The sequence below is a fragment of the Stegodyphus dumicola genome, chromosome 6 (genome assembly GCF_044657685.1).
Source record: "Stegodyphus dumicola isolate Sdum_Otavi_A_Nest chromosome 6, ASM4465768v1".
Lineage (NCBI taxonomy): Eukaryota > Metazoa > Arthropoda > Arachnida > Araneae > Eresidae > Stegodyphus > Stegodyphus dumicola.
In genome coordinates this window covers 23,867,522-23,895,174 of record NC_140773.1, presented here as the reverse complement: position 1 = coordinate 23,895,174, position 27,653 = coordinate 23,867,522, and the positions used below count along the sequence as shown (strand labels likewise).

Genomic DNA, 27,653 nt, shown 5'->3' with positions numbered 1-27,653 from the left:
GGAACTGAGCGAAGTTGTATTATTACTTGTATGAAGCTCAAGACTCTTGCCAATGACAGGTGCAATCTTATTCTGCTTGACATAATGAATTTCATGGGCTTGTTCTGATGTTACTGTCAGAAAAGTGAGATAAGTCATAACACATAGAACAAGGATACTTGTAAAAGATGAAAATAGAGAACATAAATCTATATTACTGAAATGTGAGAATGTAACTGAATATACAGCATGCAAATTTGTGTGTGCTCACACATGTCTGTTATGAGTAAGCTTGAGTAGGTTGTTGTTACACATATACTTGAAAATGCACCAAAAACACAGAAATTCTATCAAATGTTGAAAACAGGGATGCAGATAATCAGAAATTGCACCAACATTTATGTTTTCGCTTAGTAGCACCCTGTTAACAGGAAAGGTAGCACTTTTTGCAATTAAAACTATAGATAGCATGTTGTTTAATAAAAATTTGGCATACAACATTAATACAACATTTTCTAAATATATGTATCTTTTCTACTGAAAGAGTAACCAGTACAGTTCTGAAAATAGCGCTGATGTGGCAATCGATCATAGAAACAAAATTATTCATCTTTTGTTGACTACCTTGATGCTCTCAATACAGAGTTCATACTTTGAAATAGTTTAAAAACTACTATACTTATATTCTCATTTAAAAAATTAAATAACTGAAAGCTCACTGAAAAATTATGTTATTCTTGAAATTCTATTTTAAAAGTATTTTACTTAAAAGTAAAATTACTACTTATTACAATGTAAGTTGCATTTAATAGGTCAAACACACTCACATTGCTTGTAAGCCAAACTTTAGCTAAGTGCAAGATAATAAAAATATTTAATTAAATTTATTTATATACATATCAGTATAATACCCATTTTCTGGTGATTTTCTAATAGTAATACAGTACAAAGTATGTAATCCGGACATCCATTATCCGGAATGATCTATAATCTGGACCTCAAAGACAAAAACTTTTTTTTTGTATGCTTTACGCATGTGCGTAATGCGTTTACGTATGAATTTTTAATGTATAATGGACAGTATAAGTTAGGCTAAAGTTATCTTTACTGATTCTAAGACATTTCAGTTAATATAGCAGATTGTGCTGTTCCTTAATCTTCTAATTGGATCAGGCTTATTATTTTTTGCAGGGAACTTTTAGAATTTTTTGTGGATTCTGACACCCCACTTGCAATGAATAACAGAAAAAGGGTTCATTATGCTAAAAGTGACGATCATGACAAAGTGATGATTGAATGAGTCAAACAGCATCAGAGCAAGGGCGTGCCATTGATGGGTCCAATGCTAATGGCTCAAACCAAAATATTTCATGAAGAAATGAACTTAAACACTGAGTGCACATATTCGACAGGTTGATTAACCAAATTTAAAAATTGCCATGGTATAAGACAATTAAAAATTTCAGGTGAAAAAGGCTTCAGCTGATACTGAAGCTGCTGAACAATTTGCAGATGAATTCTTCGAACTTCTTATTAGTGAACAATTATCTCCGGAACAAATTTACAATGCTGATGAAACTGGTCTTTTCTGGCAACATGTTCCGGGAAATACTATGGCAACCTCTACAGAAAAGACTCCAACTGGTGCCAAAGATTCCAAAGCGAGACTAACAATTTTAGCATGCGCAAATGCTGCAGGAATGCACAAGTGCAAATGTTTTGTAATTGAAAAGCATGCACGACCTCGAACATTTAAAGGAGTAACGATTTTCCTCGTTTTATATCGTGCAAATAAAAGAGCGTGGATGACACAAGCGTTGATGAATGATTGGTTTGAAAATCATTTTATACCCGAGGCTCGGCGACATTTGAATTCAGTTGGTTTACCTGATGACTCAAAAATAGTCCTGATTGTTGACAACTGTTCGGTGCATACTTCACTTAAAGTTTTAGTGAAAGATAATGTATCCATATTATTCTTCCCTACAAATTGTACATCTATCATTCAGCCTATGGATATGGGAATAGTGCACGTGTTGAAATGCAAATATAAAGTAGCATTTTTTAAAATCTATGTTAAATTTCTTGAACAATGGCAAGACTATTCAAGACTTTTTGAAACTTTTTAGCATAAAATCTGCTGTGTGGAGCATCGCAAGATCGTGGGAGGAGATCGCAAGATCGTGTGTCTCCAGATACATTAAAAAATGCTTGGCATAATTTATGGCCAGCTACCATATTTCATGATGAGGACATTGAAGATGATAGCCGCGGATTTGAAGGTTTTCGGACATCGCAAACTAAAGTGAAATTTTCCAGTTATTGGATTTTGTAAAGAAATATGGAGATGCGGTAATAAATGACGATGATATAACTGAAGTTTTTCATTGTGACGACAATGCCCCAATCATCAATCAATTAATGGATGGCGAAATCTGTAGTATGGTTTTAAATCCAGAAAATACCGCTTCTCATAGTGAAGAAAGTGACAGAGAGGTTATTGAAAACAAAAAAATTTCAATTGGCAAGTTAGTCAGTATTCTTGACACAGGACTTGAACAGTGGAACTTTGTAACTGAACAAGAAATTATGTCTGTTTATAGAATTAAAGAGAAAGTATTAGCACAAAAAAATGAAGCAACTTAAACAACTTACATTAAAAGAAATGTTTAATAAAGTAAAAAAATAAATATTAAGCCTTTTGTTTTTTTGTAAATTTTGATACCCTTTAGATCATAATTGCTCTTTATTTCATAAATTATGGTTTCATATTTTAATTGTATAATTTCTGCAAGCCATCTTACCAGATTTGAATTGATGATCTATAATCTGGAAAAACCCCTAATATGAAATCGTCAAAGTCCCGACGAGTCCGGATTACAGACATTGTACTGTAGCATACTTTAATGCTCATTTTCCTTATACAATATTTTTTATGCTCTGCACCAAAACAGAATAAAATATTTACTTACTTTTGTGGGATCAGCATTCAGCTTCTCCATTTGTTCTCGGAAAGTAGATGAATTGAACAAAGAATCCATTGCAGCTATTGTTCCAAATGTAGGCAATACTCTAAAGTCATCAGCATTTTCATACAGAAAGTTAAGTGCAGTCGGTTCCTTTGTAGACATACCCACTATAAATAGAAGATTTAACATCAGAGGGAGGACAAAATTAAATGATATCAGAAAAAAAATATATAAATACATGAAGCAAAAACTGAATTAAAAACACGAAAGTTTATGTTTAACCAGATGTCACAAGTTGCAAGACTTAAAAAACACCTCAGTTATTTTAATGCATACTTAAAATATAAGCAGAATAGTACAAAAATAAACTCCAAGGTATATCATCTTACAGTCTGTTAGCAATGTAGTATTAATATCATTTACTGACACTATACAGAAAAAAAAAAAGTCTAGTACAGGGTTTGCTGCTATCATAATACTTAAATTAGTAAATGAGAGGGTTTAACTTCCAACTGTAACAAATAAAGAGAAGACACTCAGTAAGCAACTATAAACATCAAAAATAAGGCTTTCTTAATAATGATACCTTTCAAGTGTTCTAAATGATATAGGAAAAATTAACAAAACAAGATAATTTTTGTAATATATAGATGCCCTTTCTCAAAAAACAAAAGGGATGCGAGTCTTTCTTAAAAAAGGATTGCAGTTACATATTTTATATTCATAATCAGAGAAATTATGCAATAATTTTCATTTTCAGTTCTGAAGAGTTTTATGCAGAATTCAATTATACATCTTTTCAATTTAAAAATAAAAAATAACATAAGAAAAAATTAACCTGCTAAAGCATATAGAATTGCTTTATCTTGATCATAAGAAAAGACATCATCAACAGCAGCAGCAGATTTCCTTGATGGTATTTTTGCTTTTGGAAGACTTCCACTGAGAGATTCCACCAAGGCCACAGTTTGTTCTAAAAAAAATTACATAAAGAAAAGATAATTAAAATATTTAATTTCAATTCAGAATTCTTCTAGTGAAATTTACATTTATACAACTGAATATAAAATCTTTGATGAATGACATTAATTTACATATATTTACTAAAAAATTTTCAAATAATTTTAAAATCTTTTTTTTGAATTTACATATCCATTTAAGAAATTTATACCTTGCAGGGATGCAGGAGTTGAGGAATTTGACATATCAGCAATAGCATCCCAGTTGTCTCGAACTGTTAAAAGAGAACAAAAATTAAAGAAAAATATTACAATTAAACTTTTTAGAATGTATTTAAAAAAAATTATATAATCACCTGCTTCTACAGTAAGTTTGTCTGGTGGTATAAATGCTTTGCCCGAAGACCTCTGCCACTGATCTGATAAGAGAAAAAAATATAAATTTTAATTTGCAATTGCCCTACATGTATTTCTTTCAATTTCATTATCTGCCTTAAGAAATGGTGACATGCTGATAATTAATCTTTCTGATGTATGCCACTCCTAAATTAATGATTTTCATACATCACTTACATAACACTGGTGGCACAAGATGTATTTACACAATAAAAATTTAAAATGGTTCCTTTATCCAAGAGTATTTAAATTAATATTTATAATAACCAAAATTTTAACCAGAGGATAAATATAAAATTTACTTGAATATCCGAAATAAAAATTTAAATAAAAATAATAAGAAAAAATAATTTTTACTTAATATTAAATGTTTTAAATTAAAGTCAAATTTGAAATCCATGTGTAATGAAAAACAAAATAGAGAATTAACTTTAAAAATACACCAATATTTATTTTGAGTATATAAAATTTAGTAAATGAAGCACATAGCTTGAAATTCCTTTCCTCTATACAATTAAAATGAAAAATTTTAATAAATTTCTGAGAATCTCTTAAATTCCTTTTTTAAAATTTCTTAAATTAAAGCAAATGCAGAGAGGGGGATTATTTCAAAAGTTATCATAAATAAACACTGAACATGAGACACTAAATTTGTTCCAAAAAATTAAGAATGGTACACCAAAATTGCGATAAATGTCCCTTTTTTTTTTTTTTTTTTTAGTAAAGCTTCTGGTAGATATCTTTCTAAAAAAAAAAAAAAAAACCAGAATTATTCAAGCTTTTGAATTTCAAATCATTTTTTAAATTTGTGGCATCTGAAGGTGTGTACGATTAATTGCTAATTACAATACAATAATAGCATCCTCAGGGGAAGGTAGGAATCTTAAAAGTCTTCAGTTAAGTTTTAATCTTTTGAGCTAAGTCTCCCTTCCACCCTGCATGCCTCTTAAAGCAAATACAGTCAAAAGTCGTTAATTTGGACACCCATAATCCGGACCTCAAAGCTACAAACTTTCTGCGCATGCATTTCACCTTTATGGCTGCGAATATGCATGTGCGCATAATACGTTTACGCATGCGAGTTTAATGTATAACAGACAGTATAAGCTAAGCTAAAATTTTCTAATTCAGTGGAATTGCTGCAAAAAAATGCATAAAGGCATATCCTTTGATTATCTAATCATTCCGAATTATGTTTATCAATTTCACGCTGCTCTGCGGGGGGAGGGAAACGCTCAGCGTGCAATGAATTGGAAGTTGATCTGTCAACACTATCCTTATCTTCAGGGCAGATGTTTTTATTTTATTTGGCTTATAATTTCTTACTAAATGTAGTATTTCATCTTGATGTACTACGTCTTATGATTTAAATCAAGTTCCTCATCATTATAATTCGCTTCAGATAGTGAGGAAAGTGACACATAGGTTATTGAAAACGAAAAAATTTCGATTGGCAAATTAGTCGGTATTTTCGACACAGCAATTATAGGACATGAACAGCGGAACTTTGTAACTAAACAAGAAATTATGTCTGTTTAATAGAATTAAAGAGAAAGTATTATCACATGAAACGAAGCAAAACTTAAACAACTTACATTGAAAGAAATGTTTAATAAAGTAAACAAATAAATATTAAGCTTTTTCTTTTTGTAAATTTTGATACCCTTTAGATCATAATTGTTCTTTATTTCATAAATTACGGTTTCATATTTTTAATTTTATAATTTCTGCATGCCATCTTACCAGATTTAAACTGATGATCTATAATACGGAAAAATCGATAATTCGGAATCGCCGAAGTCTCGACGAGTACGGATTAACGACTTTTGACTGTATAATTTTAATTCTTAAAATTTAAACAAATCCCTCTTCAGTCTAATGCACCTACTCAACTGAATCTGCTTTTACATGTAAATATGCTATACATGAACTTCAAATTAAATAACCTCCTACTATGCAATTAAGCCAACCACTGGCCAAGCATTAAAAGCGGCTGAACACTAGTAATAACCTGAGTTCAATTCAGATAAGTGAGCTGGCCGCATAGTGGTTTTCCCCACATGTAATATAAATACGAGCAAATTTCCCTTAAAATGTCCTCCACAGAGGCATCCTTCTCCTTACACAGATAGTTCTCATGTGCACTGTCATAAACCAATTAACCAAACCAAACCTACTATTCCATTAGAGGCATAATATTGATATATAAGACATCAGGACCTATGTTCACTTGGTTGACAGATTGATAGCTATCAAGTTTTAATCACTTCTTCACCTTTATTTTCTTATGGCAAGAATCAAGTTTTATCAAGATGGAAAACTTTTTTCTACATTTGTGGAATTTTTTACCTAAAACTTACAATGTCATTTTATTTAAAAATAATCACTACAAAAACAACTACAAAATACAAACAACAAAATACCTTTATAAAAAATAAAAAATTTAAATTATTTAGAACTTAAATATTACTATATAAATAGAAAATATTTATCTAAAAAAAAAAATCCTTGATGCGTTCTTACATTTTCCAACCCATCCACCAGCTGCTTCAAAAACTCCACCATTTTCTGGACAGCTTTCATGGCACAGCCAGGCAACTACAGGACTTACAAGAGACGGTTTCAGTTGATCAAATATATCTAAAAAGGAGAAGAGAAGAAATATATATTTAGAGACATACATATCATGTCCAGTTCCAAATTTACACATAGCACAAGTTAGCACATTTTTAATCATAAAAATTTAAAGTACTCTTATACAATCAGCAAAATTTTGAATATTTTATCAAAAAATGCCTAAGATTGAAACTAAAAATAAAAGGCAAAATCTTTTATAGCTGTATTATTGGTCAGCTAGATAGGCTATTGAGTATTACAAAATGTACATTCATTTTCTTGAGAAAGCTAGCTTTGCAAAAAATTTTTAGATGGTGCTGGTTTACACTTCTACAACACTAGAAGAAAGCATTTCTATTTGTTTTTAAAAGCTGTTTATTAGCTATTGTTTGCATGCTAATTAAAAACATTTAATTTCAGTATGCTGAGTACGATATGGGATAACACCCTTCGTGTAAATATTTCCTTGCTTGGAAATGAAAGCTGAATACTGTATTTACATCCAATTTAATTAGAAAATACAGTTATATAATATTTAAAAGTTTTTATTAAGGCCATAATGGTAGTACTATTAATGAGGGGTTAAATATATATATATCATGAGATAAATTCATTTGACAATACATACTTAAAACTTTAGCAACTATAAAAGATTTTCAGTCCCCCCATAACTTAAAATTAGAATGAAAAAATGAAAATAACATTTTTATATAAAATTTATGCATGACATTTTATAATAGATGTAATAAAATTTTTTAAAACTTTATAATATTTACTTGAATCTCTGAAACCTTTTAAATAAAAATAATAAGAAAAAGTAATTTTTACTTAATATTAAATTTTTTAAATTAAAGTCAAATTTGAAATCCATGTATAATGAAAAACAAAATAGAGAATTAACTTTAAAAATACACCAATACAGTCAAAAGTCTTTAATCCGGACTCATCGGGACTTCGGTGATTCTGGATTATCGATCATCAGTTTAAATCTGGTAAGATGGCATGCAGAAATTATAAAATTAAAAATATGAAACCGTAATTTATAAAATAATGAGCAATTATGATCTAAAGGGTATCAAAATTTACAAAAAAAAAGCTTAATATTTATTTGTTTACTTTATTAAACATTTCTTTCAACGCGCACATGCGTAAAGCATACATTATGCATAGCCGAAATTAGAAAATTGCAACCAGAAAACTATTTGATTTGTATTCGTGATATTTATAATGACGAGGAATTTGATTTAAATCATAAATTTGATTTAAATCATATCAAAGACGGAGTACATCGAGATGAAATACTACATTTAATAAGGAATTATAAGTGGAATAAAATAAAAACATCTGCCCTGAAGATAATGATAGTGTTGACAGATCAACTTCCAGTTCATTGCGCCCTGCCACGTTCCCCCCCCCCCCGCCCCGCGCAGAGCAGCGTGAAATTGATAAACAGATTTCGGAACGGTTAGATAAACAAAGGATATGCCTTTATCCATTTTTTGGAGCAATTCCACTTTTTGTTTGATGGACATCGAAACATACTTTCGTTTTCGTAGATCCTTTGGGAGCTCCAGCATCGGAAATTCTATTTGACATAATCGAAAGTTCAAGCTTTTTTTTATAAAATTGCTCTTACAGTCTGCAAAAAATAATAAGCCGGATCCAATTCGAAGATTAAGGGACAACACAATCATCAACATTAACTGAAATAGACAATTAGATAATTTTAGCTTATACCATCCGTTATACATTAAACGTGCAGCGAAAACGTATTCTGCGCTTGTGCACACGCAAATGCGCAGTCGTAAAGGTCTTACGCACACGCTTAAACGCCTATGCGCATGCGTCAACGCGGCGCATGCGCAGAAAGTTTTTAGCTTTGAGGTCCGGATTATGGGTGTCCGAATTAACGACTTTTGACTGTATTTATTTTGAGTATATAAAATTTAGTAAATGAAGCACATAGCTTGAAATTCCTTTCCTCTATACAATTAAAATGAAAAATTTTAATAAATTTCTGAGAATCTCTTAAATTCCTTTTTTAGAATTTTTTAAATTAAAGCAAGTGCAGAGAGGGGGATTATTTCAAAAGTTATCATAAATATTATAGTATTTATGATAACTTTTGAAAACACATTCAACTGAACATTCTATTCCACAAGAAATATAGTTAGTACTTATTAATACATGTACATTTAAAACTATATGGTTGGCAAAAAAATATGCTAACATCAAAAAATTGCAAATAGCTAACATATTTTTCAATTTGTTAATTTTTATGTTATTTAGCAAAAAAGAAATCCATTTTATAAGATGACAACAATAAAGCATTGCAATAAGTGACAGAAATAGGATTTCTAAAATTTGCATTTGCAAAATTATATTTTAAATGTATGTGCTTAATAAAGATACTTCAAAAAGATCTTTGTGTAGCTCCAAAATTAATAAAATACACTAAGAACAAGATTGTTCGCTTTTTTGTAATAAATTTTTTGTATATGCTAATTCAAATTTAGATTTAAATTTCCATTATAGTAACATTAGGAATCAGCAAAATTCTAAAAAAAACTGATTATGAAAATTAACATAATTCGAAATGTGTACTTATGCATAGCCATATTGACTTACATGCAGTTTACAGATGATTATATGTTACATAATAACATGACTAAAAATCTACAATTATTGGAAAAAGTTGCCAGTTAGTTGCAAATGGCAGATTAAGCTCTGCTCATGAATAGGTTTCTTACAAACATAATCATAGGAAAAAAAGTGCTATGCTTGCTAAAAATACAATTTCCTGTCACAATTCACTGTTCAACATAAATTATTCATAATAACAACAAAGATTTTTTGACTGTTTAATGATAAAAATTTTTTAACTGTTTATATAGATATCATCATTAAATCAAATCATCTATATATTTCCTATTCACTCTAGATGCAATATTTTCTAATATGCATATTTACTAGTTTCATGCACATATTTTACTATTTTGGGGATACTCTAGTTTGATGCATAATATGAAGTTACATATAATAAACATTAAATTACTTTCCATTAATAATTTTATAACAGGGTTAATATATTTAAATTACATGCACAGAAAATGAACACATTTTCTCTCTCTTTCTCTCCCTATACATGAAAACACACATAAATATACCGTAATTTCCGGAAGAAACGCCGCGGCGTATACGTGTTTAAAACTTAAATTTTCAGTGGGTGCGGCGTTTAGGTGCACTAAAAGTAAAATATTTCCTATGAGGGTCATTGTACATAGTTTGGATGGCCTTGTCATTGTGCATAGACTGGTGCTGTTCCCACACAAAAGACCACTCAGTTGCTTTTTGCGAACGCTATTTTGTTTACATTCTTTCCCTTGAACAGACTTGCATGCCTTATTCACCCTAAATGAGATCCCAGAACAATAACATTCTGCGGACACGACTCCACCTGCCTCGCCATAACGAACTCTGACGTATTTCCCCTTCAGCATGAATGGATTTTTCTTGGCATTCTGCCAGATACAGATCCCATCAGTTTGGGTACAAGTATTTGTTGGATAGTTTTTAAGTAAGAAGGGAGAGGAAAATTTTTGAAAATGTCCCTAAACGGCACAGAAGCTATACTGCTGGTTTTAAGCTTAATGTAATTTCACGTGCTGAACAACTTGGAAATCGAGCAGCAGCTCGAGAGTTTGAAGTGGACGACAGATGTACTCGACGTTGGAGAACTGAAAAAGAACTTCTTAAAAATATGCCACAACAGAAACGAGCCAAAAGAAGTGGTACTGTAAGGTGGCCAAATCTAGAGGATGACCTTGCAAACTGGATTAAGGAGCAACAAGGAAAGGGAATAGCAATTTCGACTGTAAAAATTCGCTTACAAGCAAAATTTATAGCAAAACGAATTAACATAAATGATTTCAAAGGAGGTGTAGCAGATTTATGAAAAGAAAAAATATTTCTGTGCGTACTAGAACAACAGTCAGGCAACAATTACCAATGGACTGGCAGGATAAAAAGTCATCTTTTCTAAAATATGTGACAGTTATTATTGACAAAAAAAAAACTTCTTCAGTCGCAGATAATAAATATGGATGAAACGCCGTTAGCTTTTGACTCTCCTGCAAACAGAACTGTTGATGAAACTGGTGCAAAAACTGTATCTATGTTTATGACGGGGCATGAAAGAACGTCATTTACATGTGTGTTAGCTTGTGCCGCAAACGACATTGACAAGCTAAAGCCGATGATTATTTTTAAATGAAAGACTATTCCGAAGGGAGATGGTATGTCATATATCAGGACTTAGGTTGAGTTTTTGCATCTATACGGCCCACGACGATGTCACGCGCAATTTAATCTATTGCTGCGTTTATGCTGATGCGGCTTTTCTGTGTAATTTTAATTTTTTCCCCGCCATTTTTCTCGAGTGCGCCGTTTACGCTGATGCGGCCTTTCTTCCGGAAATTACGGTATATATTAATATATGCATGTATGTATATATATTAATATATATATTTATATTATCATAAAATTCATTGAAGTTTAAGAAACAAACTTAAGTTTAGGGAGAATGCAGTATATATATATCATTTATATGCATATGTATACACAGGGTGATTCTAAATTACTTTTACAAATTACAAGGGATGATAGTTAATACTCTTTTCTGCCTCTCAGAGTGGAATGCAAATATAACTTAAAAGTTAAGTAGTAACAACAAACAAAAAAAGACCTATGTGGTCAAAAATTTTGCAAATGGTGCTGCAAAATTAAGGAAATTAGAAGATAAATTTTAGTGTGCACGCTAAAAAGTTACCAAAAACTGTGGCTCCATGAAAACTTCAACATAAGCATATTTACTTGCTATGAAATGTGTGAAAAAGGAGAAATATACAACATTTGAATATTTACAAGTAAGATTAATAAAAATAGTAAGCTATATGCTAAACGAATTAAGTAGATTTAAAACACAGTAAAAAACTAATCAATTGATCGAGACAAAAATAAAAATAGTAAGCTATATGCTAAACGAATTAAATAAATTTAAAACACAGTAAAATACTAATCAATTGATTGAGGTAAAAATAAAAAATAAAATGAAAAAATAAAAATTAAGAAGCGGTAAATGGTTAATTAGCCCAATTCGAAGTTCCTTTTGACTCGTCAAGGGAAATTTTTTAAAATGAATTTCAAACTAAACCAACTCCATCCCGCGTTTTGCTGAAACAGACAATTGGAACTGTGCACGACAATTTTTTAATGAATTAAATAAAGTATGTAAAAAACTTTAGTCTCAATTCTCTGTTCCAATTTCCCAATGTGTCCGCTTATTTTGACCCATTAAGGTGTAAAAAAGATAAAAATAAATAATGGAAAGGCAATTCCGATGTACAGAGAAAATATAAGTAGCGATATGCTATTAGTCAAAATATACAAGATCTTATGGGTGGACCTGCGAGCTTAAAGAATTAATACTTTGTAAAAGTATCATAAATTATATTTAAATCAAAATGGAAAAGATAATATAAAAGACGAATTGAAGCATGGGTCTTGCCAAGACCTAGAAAAAATCTTACAGAGAAAAAAATTATTAAAAACAGACCTGGAACAGAGCCGTCTTCCTTGGCAATGAGGAAACTCAAAAAAAGGCAAACCCCCGAGCATTTCCATTGCCCTCCAACTGGCGGTATGACGTAAGCAAGGGGGGAAACAACATCACTGGGTAATAGCCAATGTAAAGTGACTGACCGTTGGCAGCAAAGTAAATGTTTATCTTCAATGATATTGAGATCTCCTGTAACAATATGCTGGTGATACGGATCTACATATTTATTATAAACTGGTAAACTGGAAGTTGGCAATGACACATGCTATCTTCTATTATATTGTGGAGGTTGATAATTAGTTGACCTAAGGTGGTGTTTGGTGTATTTAATTATAGCAAAGCACACTAGGGCTATCTGCCTAAGAGGAGGGATGCCTTCGTGGAGGACTTTGTAAGGGAAACTGGCTCGTATACACGTTACACATGGGGAAAACCATGAAAACACCCATGCAGCCAGCCTGTTCGTAGGATTCGAACCTCGGACCAAACTACCAGTGTTCAGTGACTTTACCGCTCGGCCGCTGGTGGGCCTAGTTGACCTAAGGTCTTTTCAAATTTAAAACAGGGCTTGATTTGAAGTTGTTGGTCAGGTAGCAAGTGTAGACATTTTTTAAAAATGCTTGGAATTTTTAACTGATTGTAAGAAGGGTGCTGGAATTGTATTGTACAAAAACTTTTGTGAAAAAAATTACTATTCTTTAATTTAAACTTGCGAAAGTCTATTATCAGATCTTTTACTATTTGAAAACATTGAGATTGTTCATTAAGTATTTTAATAAGATTCCATAAAGTAACATTCTTAAACGTATGAAGAAGTTTAATGGCATTTTTTGCACTTTATTTCCAAGGAATGAATTTAGATTTTTAATAATTAATTTCAGATCTTGTGTTGAAAAAAATTTTTCGTTGTTAGAATTACCTCCTCTTGTTCCTCTAGGAGTAATATTGGTAAAAAATCTAAATTGTCCATATATAGAAACTTCTGAATGTTTATTGGTCGTATTATTTAGATTGGCATCAAGTCCATAAGCATAAAGTGACCTTTTTTGCAGTATGTAAATGGATTCCTTAAACAGTCTTAATTTAGTATCAGGTACAATTTCTAGCACACTAATTTCAATGTTATCAAAATTATGTATATGAAAATGCCCAAGAATAGCAGTACGTTGTCTACAAGTGAGAAAACATTCTTTAACAGGTTATTTGGTAGATACAATTGTAAGTCTTTCAAAGTGATTGTTGTTTAACAGATCTAGAAGGCACAGCATTAACCTTACATGTTTTACAAAGCATGTTGCTTCATTTAATTATTTCTAAGTTATTAATCTGAGCCAGCAATTAAAAGTAAAGAGGGGGCTAGCCTGCAATACATATATAGCTATATGTAGCTATATATATATATATATATGTAATGTTCTAATGTGTAAAAGAAAACACTGGAAGTTTTTACAGCTTTTGATATCCATCATGGCTTGTGGTTAAGGCATACAGATGAAGGCAACAGAACTGAATTTCGACAAATCACCAATCTTCATTCTCACACATATCCAAATCTGTTTTTTTAAAAGAAGTGATGTATGCAGTTGAGAAGCAAAGCAGCACTTAGGGAAAGGAATGAAATAATGACACAGTTTACTGTGCCAAGAGTATTTATATTAAGTCTGATGTAATTGTAAAGAGAAGCTATGATTTGTTAATTTTAGATTGTTATATAATGATGGAAGGATCTCAAATTTGGGGAAACAGATGAATTTAGAGGGAGAGAACCAAATATAGAACGTTAACTTTGAGGTCACCAATTATTTTTAAAGTAGCTATCATATTTCTTATATATTACGTATACACATATACATATATCCATATACATATACACCATGCAATTCTTCCTTAAACTTAAGTTTTCTTTCTTTACTTAAGATTTTTCTTGTTCTAAACTTAAGTTTGTTTTATTTTTGACTTTAATGAATTTTATGATATCAGATTATACAAAAATCTGATAATGATATAAACAATAAAATATAACAATAAAAAAAGATATTTATATTAATTAAAAAATATATAAAAATTGTAGTAAGCTCGGCTAAAAGTTACCAAGAGCTGCTGCTCCAAAAGTGTTGTTAAAACGTGTTGAACCTTTTGGAGCAGCAGCTCTTGGTAACTTTTAGGCGAGCTTACTACAATTTTTATATTTTACTTATTTTGCAGCATATTGCGCAAGATGTTTTCTAGACCAAAATTGTTTTTTTTTTTTAAATTATAATTACTACTTCGCTTGATAAATTAAAAAATATATTTATATTAAACATGTTTATTTCTTACCTGGTGGTAAGATATCTTGTGTTAGTCTAGATGCTGCAATAGGAACAATAGTATTGCAATGAATGTTATATTTCTTTCCTTCAATAGCCAAAGTGTTACTTAAACCCAGAACTCCTAATTTAGCTGGAAAGAATCAAAACAGATTGAAATAACAAACATGATATAAACTTCATTTCAGATGCCTTATTTATTCAACTATATAACAACATACTCAGTTTTTTAATTTTATTATATTTTTATTATATTATTTATTTAATTTTATTATATTAAGAGAAGCCAGATTTAAACATTTCTGCATTAACCACAAATACAATTTATTTGATCCAATACTACTTGTCACAAGCAAACTATTGAAAGGTTACTGGCAATGCAAGATGGAGAAATAAACATCAATGCGGCACTGACTATAACCAATTAAGATTCTTATTTAATTGAATTTATGTAGTGGCAAAAGTGTCCAAATGCTATTTTTCCTTTGCTTTTCTGAAGTTATGCTTTTTTTTACTTCAATTTTCTTTGACTAAGCCATATCATAAATATTTAGCTAGAACATCAGCTTTTGGCAATATCTAAATCCAGTCCTGATAACAGAACAAATTAATTAAGTTTATGAACCAATTTGTTTGTGATGGAAGGTATTTGTGATTCGAGATTCTACTGTATTATTTTACAAACTTGATACTAGAGCTAGAGGCAAATGTTTGAAAAGACACATTTGAGAAATCTCTCCATTACAGTGAAACAGCTTCTCTTTGCCCAAATAAGTGTTTCTTGAAATCTTAATTTATAAATAATTGCTAGACTTTTCCAAGCATAGAAACATTTGGCATGATAAAATTGCTTCATATTAACACAATGGCAATTAAATAACTCGAAGACTTCAGACTATGCTTGGAAATAAGCAAGTTATTGCATGTCACTTTCCTCTTTGGACATTTGCCATAAGTTTTAACTACACATCAGTCACAAAAATTTCTAGGTTGATCAAAATTTATATCTTTTCCACTTTATATACAAATATATTTAAATTATAAATGATAAAATTAAACAGGCTTATACAAGTAAATAAATTTATTTAAATTTATACTATTTAGTATAAAACTGAAATGAATGTATTTTATTTACTACTCTCCCTTAAAAGTTACTACGGTCGAAACTTGATATCCGAAATAATACCTTGAATCATTGAATCTCTCAATGTGCTGAAAAAAAAAAAAAAAAAAAAAAACATTCCTCTGAATGTTCAGCATCAAATTAATGTATTTACCATAGCTGTTTTACAGCCTTTTTTTAGAAACCCTTGCTATCTCAAATTTTCAATTTCTGTGTTAGAACAATGGACAAGCAGTTAAAATTTCTACTCTTTTTTTGTCAGAAAGAGTGAGTATTCTTGAGAGGCCTGACAGCTTGTCCATTCATAATTCTCAGGTTTTATACAGATGAGGATAAATTTTGGGGGAGACTAGGGGTGTGTATGTGCGTATGCCCGTGTGGAACAAAAGCATAAAATAACACTTTTTTATACAGAATTTTTTAAGACCTTTAACTTCCAAAACAAAGATGACCAACTACAAAGGAACTTTAGTTGAATAAACAATTTTAACTATGATAAAGATCAGATTTTTAATTCAAAAACTAAATTTAGAATTACACATTGATAACATGTTATGTCTTTATTGATAAGTGTTCGATATTGTTAACTTCGAATGCATTACTACTTTTAATTAAATTATGAAACTCATCAGAAGTTAAAAGAATCATCAGAAGAATACGTGGATGGATCTTACTGCTTTATTATGCCATCAACAGTTTATTCTGAATTTGCTCTTTTCTCAGGATTTTCCAGAAATCAAAGTTCGAATCCATTTTTAAAGCAGTAAGATCCATTCATGTATTATCCATGATATGTCTAAAACAGAATCATAAAAGTGATATTATGCTTGAAAATTTACTCCATATGATATGCTAAAACTGTTGATTTCAACCGCAGTACACAGATCAGTATCTGAAAGAATAATTCTGAAGAAAACTTTCAACATATATATGTAATGATGTAGAAAGACCACTGGTTTTCAACGGGAGCAGTGAACTTGGATAGTAGGGGGAGTGGGCATGTTTTGAGTGGTAGGAGCGATGAGCTTATTTAGGCATTCAAACTTAATTTTAAAACTCCTAAAAAAATTTATTAAATCTATTATCCAGTTTACACCATTTGTATCAGCAATAAAATGAACTTAATGTGACGGCTCCCCTCACACAATTCTAAGAATGGTGAGAAGAATTTGTATTGTAGATGGGATGACCTTAAAGAACTCGACACTACAGTTCTTCTCCAATCCCAACCAGCACAGCTAATGTATCAGCTGTTCCCACATGCATTAATCAAAGCACATGCATTGAGCTTCCTTTCAATATGAATGTTTGATTTGATCCCTGGTTGCTTTCTGTTCGCTTTATTTCTGTTTTATTTTTCTCTCAGTTGTTTCAATTTACTTTTATTGTTTATATGGGCAGTTGGCTAGGTAACTGTGCTTATTAGCTCTTTATAATGATTCTGAATTATCAATTTTGAGAAATAGTTATCTTTCCCGAAACATATTTTGCTACTGCCAATGATGTCGGTTAATAATAAGAAGTGTCGTCACTACAGTCCCACATAATTGAAATTCAAATTTGTTCTTCCGCCATCAAATTTGCAACTACCCATGTGTTTGCTTTGTAATAAAGTATTATCTAATGAAGCAATAAAACCATCTCCTTTGCAGGAACATCTGCAAAAAAATTCATCCTGACCAACAAAACAAAGATTTGTCATTTTTCATAAACAGAGGGGGGCAACTTTCTGAAGGTGCCATGTGTCTCAGCTTATTAGCAACTGCATCAAAAAAATGTGACAATGGTTATGTGACAAAGATTTGATAGCCTGTTAATAGTATGTCAAGATTAACTGCTAAATCTAGGAAAGCTCATACCGTCAGCAAAGAGTTGATACTGCTGGCTGTCAAGTAAGTTTTAGTAATGATTTGACACCATCCAGCTACATCCAGTGTTATAAAACATGTCCCATTAAGCAATGATACAGTATGACGACTAATTGATGAGATAGCTGAAGAAGTTGAAACTTCCTAATACAAACTTTTGATATGCACTGAATTTTCTCTTCAGGTTAATGAATTAACCTTGCCAAGTGCTACTGAGGCTTTCCTATCAGCATATATCTGGTTTGTGGAGAAAGGAAAAATTATTCTAACTACAGTCAAAAGTCGTTAATCCGGACTCATCGGGACTTCGGCGATTCCAGATTATCGATTTTTCCGGATTATAGATCATCAGTTTAAATTTCGTAAGATGGCATGCAGAAATTCTAAAATTAAAAATATGAAACCGTAATTTATGAAATAAAGAACAATTATGATCTAAAGGGTATCAAAATTTACAAAAAAAAAAAAAAAAAAGGCTTAATATTTATTTACTTTATTAAACATTTCTTTCAATGTAAGTTGTTTAAGTTGCTTCGTTTTATGTGATAATACTTTCTCTTTAATTCTATAAACAGACATAATTTCTTGTTCAGTTACAAAGTTCCGCTGTTCAAGTCCCGTTAATTGCTGTGCCGAGAATACCGACTAACTTGTCAATCGAAATTTTTTCGTTTTCACTAACCTCTCTGTCACATACTTCATGTCTTTATCCATTTTTTGCAGCAATTCCACTTTTTGTTTGTTGGACATCGAAACATACTTTCATTTTGTAGATCCTTTGGAAGTTCCAGCATCGGAAATTCTATTTGACATAATCGAAAGTTCAAGTTTACTTTTATAAAATTGCTCTTACAGTCTGCAAAAAATAATAAGCGCGATCCAATTCGAAGATTAAGGAACAACACAATCATTAACATTAACTGAAATAGATAATTAGATAATTTTAGCTTACACCGTCCATTATACATTAAACGCGCAGGCGAAAACGTATTCTGCACTTGCGCACACGCATATGCGCAGTAGTCAAGGTCTTAAGCGCACACGTAAAACGCATGTGCGCATGTGCCAACGTGGCGCGTGCGCAGAAAGTTTTTAGCTTTGAGGTCCGGATTATGGGTGTCCGAATTAATGACTTTTGACTGTATTCACTGCATGATCCATAGACAGCATTTAGTTGCAAAAAACATCAGCAACTGTTTGCATCAGTCATTACAATATGTCATCTCTGTTGTGAACAAAATTCACAGTAATTCTCTGAGTGATCGAATATTCGGGCAGTTGTGTAAGGACAACAATGAAGAATTCAATCGCTTGCTTTTATACACTGAGGTTCGCTGGCTCTCCAGATGTACCTGCCTCAACAGGTTCTGGAATCTTTGACTCTATACTTTAGCTCCTCAAAGAGAAAGATGTAACTCTGAAAGACAAATTGTTACAATTTAAGACTGGTGTTGCTTACATGACCAATTTATTGGCATATCTTTCTCTCGTTAGGGGAATGACTGCTTTAGAAAGGTTGAGAATCACTGATGTAGATGTTGATCCATACTAAAGAACTGACTTGGCAATCATGGCAGAATGTATAGGCTGGCAGTCATGGCAAATTTAAATATTCCTCTTTATTTAGTTGACATTTGCAGCCATAAAATATTTGGCATGTTCTTGAAGAACTACACAAATTTCTCAGATATAATTTTGAAGACAGCTACTAAAAAGCACACTGGCAGAATCAAAAAGCAAAATGTGACTCAATCCAAAATGGAAAGCCTATTTGGGAAGGTTTTTGGTTTGCAGATTTTGGCTTTATATTCCACATCAGCTATATCATCCTTGTTATTCCATAATGTTCATTTTCTTGAAGAACTACACAATTTTTTTTTTTAATATAATTTTGAAGATAGCTACCAAAAGCATTCTGCATGTTGGCAGAATCGAAGCAAAAATCGAAATGTGACTTCATCAAAGATGGAAAGCCTATTTGAGAAATAAAAGGTTTTGGTTTGCAAATTTTGACTTTAAGTTCCAAATTAGCTACATTATCATCATTATGTGATAATGATGTAGCTAATTCAAAACATGCAAACTTAAACCTTTCTTCAAAATTTACAAACCTAAACTTTTCTTTCTCCTTTTGAACTAAACCTCCATCTTGGATTAAGACACACTTCACTTCTGCTCTTCAGCCTAGTAAGTCCCATCATACTGCTTCCCCCCTCCCAAAAAAAAAGCTATGAAAAAAAAACAAATGTTTTGAAACAGACACCATTAGTGTGCCAAGCTATTTGTGTCTGCAAATGCTAATTAAAATAAAAATGAATACTTAAATCTGACTCAGCTGCCAAGTTTGTTCTTCATCGTGAATCAGCCATATATGGTTCAATATCTATCTGTGTCATCTTCTATATTATATATATATATATATATATATATATATATATATATATATGTAATATTTTTATGTGCAGTTAGTTAGAAGGATGCATAAACCAGTAACTTCCAAATGTGGCCATTTCTAAACACAAATTTATTCCATGATAATTCACATCAGCTCACTTTTGGTAGACAAAGCCTTTACCAATCATAATTAAATACAATAATTTTTATCTACACTGGTTTTTAAAGGTATGATGTAGGCATTTTAGCAAGGCAAAACAGCATGGTGTTGGCAGAGCAGAAGTTAGAGAAAGGAAGAAGACATAATTACTTGCAAATGATATTTATACCGAGTATATGCAGAAAATACTCTAAGCTATGACTGGTTAATTTTACATTGTTATGTAACATGGAAAGATCTCGAATTTGGGAGAACAGATGAATTTAGGAGAACATAAAATCTAGACTTTTTAATTTTAAGGTCACCAATTATTCCTTTTACAAATGAAATTTTGTTATTCATGATTTAATTCCAGTCCCCATTAAAACATTTTTAACATTTTAATTTCAAGTTACTTCAAAACATCTTTCAAAATATAACTTGCTAGTATGGATTCACTCTTTTAAGATAATCCTACTATAATTAAACTTAGGAGATAATATAATCATTTAATCAATATTGTTTAGTAAATAAATTATTACATATATGTATATATATATAACAAATAGTTCTCTTTAGAAGATAGTGAGACATGATGGATGCAATGATCTTTTTGCCAAACATCTGCATGTGTTTATATAGCAAGGAGAAAGTTTATAAAGCACTGAAAAATTTTGCATTTACAAATGTGAAGTTGAGAAAATCAACATACCAGCAGAATAATTTGCTTGTCCAAAATTCCCATAGATACCAGCACCAGATGCTGTCATTATTATTCTACAAAAAATAAATTAAAAACATTTAAGTAATTAAAATAAAGTAATCAAAGATAATTTTAAAATCCTAAACAAGAAACTTCTAAATGTGAACATATATTAGTAAAAACACAAACATCAATTATATGTTTAACAGAGACTTAAACAAATTCAGAGCAAGTAATCATACCTTCCATAGCCCTGTTCCCTAAAATATGGCCAGGCAGCTTTGGTTATAAGAAAAGAACCTCGCAAATGAACTCTATGAATAATATCTAGAATAAAAGTATTTAAAATTATTCCAAAAACTAGGCTGTCAAACCATGGAATATCATTTGTGACAATTTCCTTTTATATATATTTAACACTTAAACTGATACATATTTTATTAATTTTAAATAATTGTTTAATGAATAGACACAAAGCAAACTAAGTTTTTATTTAAAGTAAATAATCTAAAAGATTAAAAAACAGACAAGAAATATACACAGGATAAAACATGTAATATACATTATTAACAGACAATTTTAAAAAATTTAATCAGAATTTAAAAAAATTCAATCAGAATATATTCCTATAAAGGTAAATATTCAAATTTAAAACTTGTAACATCAGTACAACATCAACATGAAAGAAAAGAAAATGCCACCACTTGTAAAGGTCATGTAAATTAAAAATACAAATAAAAGCATTAAAACTTCATGATTATAATAGTTTATATGAATATATGGTTAAAACATTTTTCTAACCCCAGTCTTCAGTAGACATTTTTGCAAAGGATTTATCTCGTAGAACTCCAGCATTATTGATCAGGATATCTGCAACGGAAACAGATGGATAAATATTAAACACACACAAACAAACGAAATCTGAAAGCTTTCAGATTTTATATTATGGTCAAAGGAGCATTTTTTAATGTTTTGTGTGTTACATTTACTTATTGAATATCATGTTCTTTGCACTTAAACCATAGAATTCAATTGAATAGTAATATCATAAAATATTTAAAAGAGCACATTTTTAGAATTTCCGATACACAGTCTCGTTTGCTGGAGATAATTTTTTTTCCCCCTTAGTGTTGCCATTGCTCATTTGAAATCATCGAGTTTGTTAATCAAAAATTCTTTGATGTTTGACAAAATATGAAATAGATAATAAAAGAAATTCCAAATTTGGGTTTCCAGATGCCCATATTCGAGTGGAGGACTACTTTATTCAAAATTAGTGGAATTAATGCCGATGCCAGTTAAGTTAGATTGAGAATAATGTATCTAACAACAGAGAGAACCATACCATTGTAACCCTTCTCTAATAATGATGCAAAAATTACGATTCATACTCATACATTTTTCAGGCTGATGCAATTTGGAACTCGCATAAAAATTTTCAATAGAAAAATAAACTAATTCTCTCTCATTATATCAGCAACAATGGCATGCAGTTTTTAATGATTTTTGTCTTTCTAATCAAATGGTTGTAAAAGCTGAAGTTCCATCCAATATTTCACCTATATTCAATTTTAGTCAATTAAATGTGTCAAAAAATTTATCATAATTGATCAAAAATCAATAATGCGAACAAAGACACAAACACGCATTCTTTTTTATATACACATATTGTAAAACTTACAAATTTTTTATTAACAAACTCTATGATTTGGAAGCGAACAGTAGCAACATTTTTTGAAATGAAGCATTTTTATCTCCAACATGCAAGACTGTTGCCACTCGGAAAAATGAGTGCAAAAATTAGTGCTTTTAAAGTTTTTAATTAATATCTCAGTTGATTAAAGTCGTATGAAGTTGAGAATAGTCGAAATGGCTTTCCATGAATTTTTAGGAATTGGGAGTAATGTATCTAATGTTTGGCAATGCTATTTTTATTTCATTGTAAAACTTCGAAATTTTTTATTAACAAATTCTACAATTTGAAAGCGAGCAGTGGCAATACTTCTTAAAATAATGCAGATTTTTATCTCCAGCATGCCAGACTGTTGTCACTTGAAAAAACTGAGAGCAAAAATTAGCATTTCCAGCATTTTTAATTTATATCTCTGATTTTAGCTATTTTTTTTGGGGGGGGAGTGGATGTAGACTTTTTCTAGGACACAGAAAAGAATTGTCAAAAGTTTTCTGACGATAACTATAGTAGTGACTGAGTTAATCGTTAACAAACACACAAACATTCATTCTTCTTTATATACATAGATTTTATGTCTTTATGTACCATGATTTTTTTTAAATGTGAGAAACATACATATATTCATGCACATTCTTCATTATTTAATTTCTTTAAATATAATGCAGGGCTCTAATATTTAGTGGCAACAATTTGAAACGTGAACCGATATTTATAGTAAATCAACACAAAATGCATCAAGTAAAAAAAATTCAATATTGCAATTATGAAGGGCATTCTTAATTCATAAATTACCTATCTGAGTGGGAAATTTTTCACATCTTCCCATTCTTGTGTCCATAAGCTAAGTATGAAGTTCATCATAATTTTAAATTAGCCAATTGTGAGCATTCATAATAAACTAAACAGTTACTTAAATGCAGCAAGTACGCTTTATAATAAAAATGAAAAATCCGAAAATGTGTTCATCATTAAATTTCTTACAAAGGAAGGAAAAATGCCAAAGAAATCCAGTTAACCACATATGATGAAACAATCAACTTAACAGTTGCTGTATAATGTAACACTCAAAAAAGTGGTTCCAACTGGATGCTCATAACAGTCATGATGACAACTTTTGGAGGATTGTGTAATAATTAAGAATTGCCAAAAATAATAGTTTTGTTACATATCACTAGCACACATCATCTATACAACAATGTTACAAAGCACCGTTAAAAAAAAAAAGACTAGCCATCTTCTATTGGTGTCTGTCGAAACATCTATCACTTATTTTAAGGCACTTCAGTGTTTAGATATTAGATATGTATCAAACTAGAAACATATCATGTCCAATGATAAAGTGTGGTTCTGCTTGGCACAAATGACTGCATATATTATACAGACTTCTCTATAATGTATGCAATCATTAAATATATTATCCAAGTCCTTATAACATATTACAGAAGCTTACTCCATATAATTGTGCAATGGTATACATTTATAATGCTCGTCATAACCATTTGTGAAAGCACTTATTATGATACATTGTCATGCAGGTCCTTCACAGATTTTTATGGTTCAGATGTGTAGATAAAATCCTGAGATTTGCTGTATTGCCAATGTTATCATGTCTGTTCAAAGCCATATTTTAGAAAGATAATCGCCATTCACATATAATAACTGTTTATTGGGAGCCTTTGCTGAATCTCTAAACTCTTCTCAGGGCTGCCATATCTCATTGGCTATAACCATCTCAGAATAGACATGAACTTGCAGAGCAATTAAAAGATATCTGACCACAAATTTGACAGAACAAGTGTTTAGTAATTATATGAATCTATGCCAAATTAAATAATCTTAACAATATAAATCTTCTTACTTCACATAACGTCTTACAACATACCATCTTAGCAATACTCCATCACATCATTTACAGCTTCAAAACAAACCTGCTGCAAAACATACATACAGAATATACTTTTCAATATTCTGTTGATAGGTTTTGTTGCTTTATTATTTCCTTTTACTTGTTTATATAAAAATTTGTTTATAAGACAGTACTGTATACTATACAAATCATAGATTTTCTTAAAGAAATAATATTGGAATAAAATGTTTATTGTACAATTTAGACGTAATAAAAAACATTTAACAAATAGAGGTGTACTTCATTTTATAAAATATTAATTTTTGATATATTAAAATGCTCATAAATAGTACCAGTAAAAATACACATCCCTAATATACTTATTTACGCATGAAGACAAAAAAAAAAAAAAAAAAAAAAAAAAACTGTAAAGAATTTTTCCCAAAATAATTTTCTATAAAGATTTTTTTTTTTTTTTTTTTTTTTTTTTTTGCATAGAGAAACCCAGGCAAATGGACCTTGATAAACTGAAAAGTTATTTTATTTCAGAAACAACTAATCATATATCAAACAACACTAAATACTTCTTAAAAAATATTCTTCAATATTAGAATAAAGTCCATACATGTCTATCTTAACATTTTATGCTTATTTTTTCACATCTTTTGAAGTTTCTCGGTACATAGTATGTGGCTCAATAGTTGAACTACTATAACAGAATAAAAATGAATATGAAGAATAAAATGGCAAATAATTGTGAAAGTTTCAGTTTCACAGATAATTATGTGAAAACAAGATGCTTCAAAGACAGCCACAAATCAAATTTCATTAATAAAATATTAATGAAATATTAATAAAATATTAAAAATACCATCAGCATTTCAATTAAAAGTATACAGTTCCCTTTCTAAATATTTAATACAGTAAGACCCTGCTTAATGCGGGGGATACGTTCCATCGAAGTAGAGCGTAATGCGAAACAGCGCTAAGCGAGGCTATCTTAACATGTAAATAATGGGGTTAGGGAAAGACGGATAAAAAATGGTTAGGCATTAAATTTAATAATGTTTTTTTTAATAAAAATAAAATCAAAAATTTATTTCTTACAAAAATAAAAACAATATAAACGCATGTACTTTTAAAAACAAATAAAATTCTCAGTCAGATCATTGAGTCTATTCTGGGTTTCCAATTTTCTGCCTTTTTGTCAAGAAGGCATTATAATAGATTGGCTTAATGGCATATTACGTTCAATTTCATCATCAATCCATATAGACAGTCGTTTTCCCATTTCCTCTATAATGTTATTTCTAGAACGGGTAATTCTAGTTGCAGTTGCCGATGACAGTATTTTTTCTTTATTCTTAAGAATTGTCCTTATTGTTGAAGTTGCCAAAATCAATGCAGCACTAATTTGAGATTGACGTTCACCAGAATCTAATCTTCTAATCACTTGCATTTGAGTTTCCAGTTTTTCTGGTTGCTTTCTTTTCTTGTTTTTTATTATCACCCATGATAAAAACTAAAGATCATAATATTTGTCACTGTATTAATCATTATAGTATTATACAAATTTAAACTTACAATAATGTCAACAAATGTTTCAAATGATAAAAATGCGTCCACAAAGCAAGAAACACAACTACACTGTTTCGGATATGTTATTTGGAAACCTAGCGCTGCGCACAATTTCGGAGAATCCCCGGGTTGAAATAAAAGAGCGCTAAACCGAAACAGCGCTAAACGAAACAGGGTTAAGCGGGGTTTTACTGTACATTAAAAAGATACCAGCATTATATAGTAAAAGTTTTTCATAGTTCTAGATATGACAGCACTTTTTTCCTCTCTAGGTAAGTTTCTTTTTAATTGTCCCAGCAATTTTTTTAATGCAGTTTCTTTTTCTCCCTAACAGTTTCTTCAATCATCCAGTTATATTTTGGTTTAAATAATTACGATCCAATACGAATTAATATTATATACTCCTAATTTTAATGCACTAAGCAGTCGTCCACAAAAATTCATCCGAAACAGTATAAAAAATCATACATTAATAAAAAAAATTCAAACTATATAAAAACAAATTATCCCAGTTTTTAACACAAGCATAAGCTGTTTTTTTACACATTCCTGCAATCAGATGAAACTGCTGTATCACAATCTATGCACTGACTCCATATAAAGCAGGAGCAGCAAGTTTGACAGAAAAAGAAATCAGTGGCCAAAAGCCTTTGACCTCAACTATCTCCAGCATGGAAGAATATACAAAACTCTAGGATCCTAACCTTGTTTGTGCATTTTAGAACTCTAAGAGTCAAGGCTATCAAAAGACAGATCTCACTCAGCACAATACATGATTCTGAAGTTACAAAAATAAGTCTTTTTCTGCAATTTAGCATTATCTGAAGACAAATTCATGAGTTAATTTTATTTCTTATGTGTTTAATACTTGATAGAAACAGGAGAATACAACATCAGCTTTATAAATTTTACTATTAATTCAAGCAGAATACTTAGACTTATTAAGCTTTAATTTATGTATGAAATTTTTAAATTAAGATCTTCTACAAAAATACCTCAGATATATTGAAGCAATGCTTACCAATCCGTCCAAAACTGTCAATAGCTGTTTTCACAATTTTTTCTCCCTCTTCAACAGAATCTTAAAAAGAAATTTAAAAAAGTCAAATGAACATTCTTTTATGTGCCTAATTCACATTTAAATCACAGCTATATTAGACAAAGCAATATAATACTCCATTGTGGATTAAAATTTATTCCTCTTGCTGACAATTTGATACATATTTTTAATGACTATCACAATTTTCCATTTTTTGATACTTGACAACTAATACATTAATGTAATTAACTCTTCAAGTACTAATGTAGATATAATATCACTGTAACAGCAGATATACTTATATTATCATAACTATCTTTTTCATTTGGCTTTATACTATTCATTTTTCTCCTTTTTAAAAAAAAAAAAAATCCTGCTTTTGTTCATTTAATCTAAGTAAAGACACCAGTGTAAAGCAATAACAG

At 30.4% G+C, this 27,653-nt stretch overlaps 1 protein-coding gene across 2 annotated transcripts in view; it reads right to left on the bottom strand.

The window, feature by feature from the left end:
• Mfe2 (peroxisomal Multifunctional enzyme type 2) overlaps positions 1 to 27,653 on the bottom strand; it is a 140,757-nt gene that overhangs the window by 93,599 nt on the left and 19,505 nt on the right. For both annotated transcript variants that reach the window (XM_085818182.1, XM_085818183.1), the window contains exons 4-13: positions 27,211 to 27,270; positions 21,874 to 21,942; positions 21,315 to 21,399; positions 21,082 to 21,146; positions 14,856 to 14,978; positions 6,827 to 6,943; positions 4,264 to 4,326; positions 4,120 to 4,182; positions 3,787 to 3,921; positions 2,952 to 3,115 (exon numbers count right to left, since the gene is read on the bottom strand). In XM_085818182.1, the coding sequence (XP_085674308.1) occupies positions 2,952 to 3,115; positions 3,787 to 3,921; positions 4,120 to 4,182; positions 4,264 to 4,326; positions 6,827 to 6,943; positions 14,856 to 14,978; positions 21,082 to 21,146; positions 21,315 to 21,399; positions 21,874 to 21,942; positions 27,211 to 27,270 (944 nt within the window). The remainder of the gene's footprint in view (positions 1 to 2,951; positions 3,116 to 3,786; positions 3,922 to 4,119; positions 4,183 to 4,263; positions 4,327 to 6,826; positions 6,944 to 14,855; positions 14,979 to 21,081; positions 21,147 to 21,314; positions 21,400 to 21,873; positions 21,943 to 27,210; positions 27,271 to 27,653) is intronic.